At 41.9% G+C, this 6375-nt stretch overlaps 1 protein-coding gene across 1 annotated transcript; it reads left to right on the top strand.

Annotated features, from left to right (window-relative positions):
• The first annotated feature begins 295 nt into the window (after positions 1-295).
• Positions 296-3581, top strand: CHX15 (cation/hydrogen exchanger 15). Its single transcript, XM_021951637.2, has 2 exons — positions 296-803; positions 1074-3581. The coding sequence occupies exons 1-2, from the start codon at positions 570-572 to the stop codon at positions 3408-3410; spliced, it is 2571 nt and encodes an 856-aa protein (XP_021807329.1). The 5' UTR covers positions 296-569; the 3' UTR covers positions 3411-3581.
• Positions 3582-6375: the final 2794 nt, after the last annotated feature.

The raw sequence follows: 6375 nt of genomic DNA, 5'->3' as shown, positions 1-6375 counted from the left end.
TAATTGGTTTGAGCGTGTGCCAAAGAGCTAGTATATGATAATGTACGACGTATTATTGTTGAATACTAATGTGGATCAAAGAAGTGGTGCTAAATTGTAAAGTAAAAATGAAAAACCAAACATTCATGCTTGTTAATTAAGGATGTAGGATGACATGAAATTCTTAAAATAGGTAGATACCAATTAAGTGTGAACCACAGGTCACAGATAAAAGAAGCCCCCAAATGGGGCGGTCAACCATCAAAAGCTAACACGGCTTCCCTCCTCCTCCCCTCTCATTCCAACATCATTTCCTTACAGAAACTTTTGTAAATTTCTCTGTGTCGAGCTAAGAAGCAAGAGCCCCATTCTTAATTTCTAGCTATTTACCTCGTAAATAAAAGAAGAAGAAAGAAGAAAAAAACAACAGAGACTTGTATGGTGTTGTAATTCCATGACATAAATTTAAGGAAGAGGTAGAAGCTAGGTATGTCCGTAGCATAGCTGTTTTTTATTTGTTATTATTTTCATCGTGGTTGTGGTGGTGGCGGTGACATCGGTGTCTAGGTGGTAGAGGAAATTAATTCAAGATGGCGGCGGCGGTAGCTGCGGTGAAAGCTGCGGCAAATAATTCGTCAGATGGTTCAATAGTGTGTTATGCGCCAACCATGATCACCACAAATGGTATATGGCAGGGCGACAATCCTTTGGACTACTCCCTCCCGCTCTTCATTTTGCAGTTAACTATGGTCGTCATTACTACTCGTATCCTCGTTGTCATTCTCAAACCCTTTCGTCAACCTCGTGTCATCTCAGAAATTATGGTACCTATAATAATTTCTCATTATAACTACTTATTAGTTGAAAGCATGCAAGTTCTTTTTGTTTCTATATCCATCTCTATATATGTTCATGTTGTATAATAAGTTCCATTTATTCATTTAGTCGAAAATTAATGTAACCATGCACATATATATATATATATATATATATGATTAATTTAAATTCCAAATTCTGGTAATGTTTTCGGAATTTAAATTTGTATAAACTAAACAAATTAATTGATGATTTCGATGGCATATGAATATATACAGGGTGGAGTATTATTGGGGCCATCGGTGCTTGGAAAGAGTGAAAAATTCGCCACCACAATATTCCCTCTAAGAAGTGTGATGGTCCTGGAGACAATGGCAAATGTGGGTCTCCTCTACTTCCTCTTCCTTGTTGGATTGGAGATGGATATTTCCGTAATTCGGCGCATGGGCAAGAGGGCCGTCGTCATTGCCATTGCCGGCATGATCCTCCCCTTTCTCATTGGGGCCGCCTTCTCCTTCCTCCTCCACAAGCGAGAGCAACCCATGAACCAAGGCACTTTCATTCTCTTCCTCGGCGTAGCCCTCTCCGTCACCGCCTTCCCCGTACTCGCCCGAGTACTGGCCGAGCTCAAGCTCGTCAACACCGAGCTCGGCAGGATCGCCCTCTCCTCTGCCCTCGTCAACGACATGTGCGCCTGGGCCCTCTTAGCCTTGGCCATTGCCCTTGCGGAAAATGACACCTCCTCATTGGCCTCCCTCTATGTCGTCCTCTCTAGCGCAGCCTTTGTCCTCATATGCATCTTCATCGTTCGCCCTGCCGTGTGCTGGATCATCCGAAGAACCCCCGAGGGAGAGAGCTTCAGCGACTTCTACATCTGCCTCATCCTCACCGGTGTCATGATCTCGGGCTTCATCACCGATGCCATCGGGACCCACTCTGTTTTCGGGGCCTTCGTGTTCGGTTTAGTCATCCCCAACGGGCCTCTGGGCGCCACCCTGATCGAGAAGCTGGAGGACTTCGTCTCGGGGCTTTTGCTTCCTCTTTTCTTCGCAATTAGCGGTCTCAGAACCAACGTAGGCAGCATCCAGGGGCCCGGCACGTGGGGGATTCTGTTACTGGTCATATTTCTGGCATGCGTGGGGAAAATTGCAGGCACTATCATTGTCTGCCTCTTCTACCAGATGCCCTTCGACGAAGGCTTCACTCTGGGCCTGCTCATGAACACCAAAGGCCTGGTTGAGCTCATTGTGCTCAATGTCGGAAGAGACCAGAAGGTTTTGGACGACGAGGCGTTTGCCATTATGGTGATTGTGGCGGTCGTGATGACCGGAATCATCACCCCCATCGTCACCACCGTTTACAAGCCGGCCAGAAGGTTTATACCTTACAAACGACGTAGCATTCAGAGATCCAAGCCCGACGCAGAGTTGCGAGTACTTGTCTGCGTCCACACCCCTCGAAATGTGCCCACTATGATCAATCTCCTTGAAGCTTCCCACCCCACTAAAAGATCCCCGCTCTGCATCTACGTCCTCCACCTGGTGGAGCTAAGCGGGCGGGCTTCCGCCATGCTCATTGTCCACAACACTAGAAAATCTGGCAGACCTGCGCTCAACAGAACGCAGGCCCAGTCGGATCACATCATCAACGCTTTCGAGAACTACGAGCAGCACGCCGGCTGCGTCTCCGTGCAACCGCTCACAGCCATCTCTCCCTACTCCACAATGCACGAGGACATCTGCAACTTGGCGGAGGACAAGCGCGTCGCCTTCTTAATCATTCCCTTTCACAAGCAGCAAACAGTGGACGGAGGGATGGAGGCCATGAACCCCGCGTTTCGAACAATGAACCAGAACGTTCTTGCAAACGCTCCTTGCTCAGTTGGGATTCTCGTGGACCGAGGCCTCAACGGCTCCAACCGCTTGGCTGCCAACCAAGTGTCTCATCACGTGGTCGTTCTCTTCTTCGGGGGACCCGACGACAGAGAGGCGCTGTCCTACGCGTGGAGGATGTCGGAGCATCCCGGGATAAGCCTGACCGTGATGCGGTTTGTTCCTGGGGATGGCGCCGGAGGAGCGGAAAGCGCTTCTGCTGCTGCTTCCGCCACTACCGCTACCGATGCGGAGGGAAACAATTCAAGGATACTATCGGTGGAGACAGACTTAGGGTGGGAGAAGCAGCTGGATGAGGAGTTGATCAATGATTTTAGAATGAAGAATGTCAACGACGAGTCCATTCTTTACACTGAGAAGTTGGTGAATAACGGAGAGGAGACGGTGGCGGCGATTAGGTCAATGGACAACGTTCATGACCTGTTTATTGTGGGGAGAGGGCAAGGCATGATATCGCCTTTAACGGCGGGACTGACGGACTGGAGTGAGTGCCCGGAACTTGGCGCCATTGGGGATTTGTTAGCTTCTTCAGATTTTGCAGCGACAGCGTCGGTTTTGGTGATGCAACAATATGTTGGGGATCAAGATCAAGGCCCTGCGGAAGACGTAGACACCCTTCAAACGCCAAACAGCCCAGATGAACAAAACGCACAGTTTAACAATGCCAACCAGATAAACCGCCGGTCTACACCACCCAGGCCCCAAGATGGTTTTAACCCCTAATTGTCAATTTTTGTTTTCACCATTTTTCATTTTTCAATTTTTGATTGTTTATTGCGAAGAAAGAAAGAAAGAAAAAACACAACAATAACGATGATGATGCTGTTAATTACATCATGGCTTTTGTAATTAAACAACTAGTTTTTTTGTTGTAACTTATCTTCTTGCCTTTGATCAGACATCTCTATTATATAATTTACTTCAATCTTCTAGTGTTCAATGAAGAAGCTCAAAACGGTTTGGTCCACATTGAGACTCGTTGGCTCCTCCCCACCGGCAATGGGTGATTTTTCTCTGAGTTATGTCTCATTCATGAGGTTTTTACCTCTTTTCTCCTTTCTATTCATCCTCAATTTAATTTCCCCTAAGTTAAGCCCGAGCCTTAAAACCCTAATCCACACTTACTCCCCCATCCACCATCACTGTTTTCTAGCCTCCAACTCTCACTTCTACACTCCCTTTATCCCCTCTCTATTATTGTATCCTCCATCGCATGAGACTACTTCCTGCAACCAGTTCCTGTTGTTGGGAGGCGTTTAAAGTGCAGTGTGTGCACTCTTTGCTTGGATTATATCCTACTTGGGCTTGCTGTGGGTGGTGTGGTGTTGTGCTATGGCCGTGGGCTTAATTTGATAAAAGTAAAAAAACAAAAACAAATAGTCATTGGAAAAGCCCATTGCTTAAAACTGGACTGCAAGAGGAAGACCCAACAAACTAGGATTGGCTAGAAATTACACAAGTCATATTGCAAAGAGAGTATTTTTGCTCATCACTTTAATTCAAAGTATACATTCACAACCATTCTCAATATTTGACATGTATTCATAAGCATAACTATGATTCCCTAAATACAAAGTAAAAAGTTAACTATGATTAAACCCATAAACACGTATCAAGTGTTGAGAAGAATAATAAAACGACACTTTGAGTTAAAGTGGCCAGCAAAACAAATAACAAGATAACAAAATAAGAAAACAAACCAAACGTGCAGAAGACGACAGCAAAAGTCACAATCCAGCTCCACCAATTCCACGTTCAAGTCAATAAAGCTGAACAAGGAACCAAACGAACCAGCAAGAGGAATAAATAATCATTGAAGCTATAATTAATTAAGGGTAATTAATTAATTAATCAATAGTTAATATATTTCTAGTTCCATGGATTGCGTGTGCCCCTCAGCTACCTTGCTAATTTAATATTTTCTTTGACGGTTCAGATTGTTACAATTGACTAAAATGTTATTCTTTTATTATAAATATAATGGATATATTTGAATGTTCTACTGGCAGACAAGATAGGGTTCAAATTCCAAATTTTTCTAATGTCACTTTCTAGTTTGGCTCTGTCTCTCTCTAGAACTTCTTCTATCTAATACCTTACCTATTGCCGGAGGGAACAATTAAATTTTGTTTTGTTGCCTTGTTTTGCTCATTTTAAAATGACCAAAATAGGTTGCTTGTCTTTTCTCTCACATTTAGCATTTGGGCCACCCACATTGTTTAATTTTTTTTTTATAGGCAATGTTAATTGCCTCTCTGTTAAGTATGCAAGCTGATACAATCCCACCTGGAATGCAATGCCTAAATACTCCACTATCAATCAAATCAAACTTTAACTAGTCATTTTTTGTGTATATTATAGTCTTATAGCACGACTAATCCCCCAACACAGTCCTCAGGTTTTTTTTTTATTGTAAAGGCTTTGTAGTTCAAGTGGTTAAAAACATTTAGGGCTTATTCACTCGAGGTTCGATAACTCCCTCTCTCAATATCGCTTATGTAAAAGAAAATCTTTGATTTTCCATAGTAAGGGCCTTATACCTCAAGTGGTTAAGAGCATTTATTTATTCACTCGAAGTCCTAGATTTGTTTCTCCCCTCTTTCAATATCACTTATATATAAAATAAAAAATCTTTGATTTTCCATTACAAGTGATAACAAAATTAAAAGAAACTATTGTGTTTTAATGGCTTTCATCATACTCTATTAATTGTCCTTTCTCCTAAATATCTTCTCACTCATGACTTTGGAATTGATCATCATACTACGACAATTAGGAATCAAATAGACGAAAGGTGTTCAATTTTGGCACTTCTTCCCACATTGAAAACAAAAATACTCCTAAAGCACTTTTGTTAGTATTGAGTAAAAGTATTATAACCTTTCATTGTGTTGTTCTTGCATGATAGAGTGAATGGGAAAAAATGTTGAGGAATACTTTGTATCCATTATTTTCCCAAACTTAGGTATATAAGTCTACTTAGGTAGATCACCGTTGGATCATGACAAGGAAGAAGGGGCCCTACCAGCTGCAATAAATTGACTAATAAGAAGTAGAAGTAGAATTAGAATGTTTGGTCTGAAAGTTTGGCCAGTCAAAAATCAAAGCATAGAGCAACTCTCCACTAAAACCAATGGATTCCATTTCACAATTCTTGTTTAATAAGTAATCGAGTCATAAGAATAATTTGAATTGAATACATGCTCGTGAATTAAGTCATAAGAATAATTTGAATTGCATGCTTGCACGGGCTTAATTCAAGCTAACTTAAGCATCAGATAACCTTTAGTTTCTATTGCACCAGTGTTAAGGTCCTCACAAATTCTTTCACTTGTCTTGCATATCAGTATTACCTAACCGAAAGACGGATATGTAGTTGAAAAGTTTCTTCACTTTGAACAATAGTTGAAAAAATTTCTTCCCTTTGAAGATGGAGAAATTGTGTGGGGGAGATGACGCAAAATTTGAATAGTTTTTTTTAGCTTGTTTGCTGCTAGGTAGTCGATATCTAGGTGTGGGATGCAAAAAAAAAATCAATGGTGATGACCAATAAAACCTACCAATGCCAAGAAAATAATAAATTAATTTTAAAAGGTTTGGTTCAATGTAGGCGGTTTCAAATAGTTTAAATAAGACTAAACCAAACTAATTGCAATTTGGTTCAATTTGGTCCAGATTATAATTTTAT

This window comes from Prunus avium, chromosome 4, assembly GCF_965620075.1.
Source record: "Prunus avium chromosome 4, drPruAviu1.hap1.1, whole genome shotgun sequence".
Taxonomy (NCBI): Eukaryota; Viridiplantae; Streptophyta; class Magnoliopsida; order Rosales; family Rosaceae; genus Prunus; species Prunus avium.
This window is presented reverse-complemented; position numbering and strand designations above follow the sequence as displayed.

Bases quoted from the DNA above. Each gene is read 5' to 3' on its own strand.
- CHX15 (XM_021951637.2), top strand. From the start codon at position 570: ATGGCGGCGGCGGTAGCTGCGGTGAAAGCTGCGGCAAATAATTCGTCA. The intron at 804-1,073 runs GTACCTATAATA...GAATATATACAG, and splicing joins GTGTCATCTCAGAAATTATG to GGTGGAGTATTATTGGGGCC.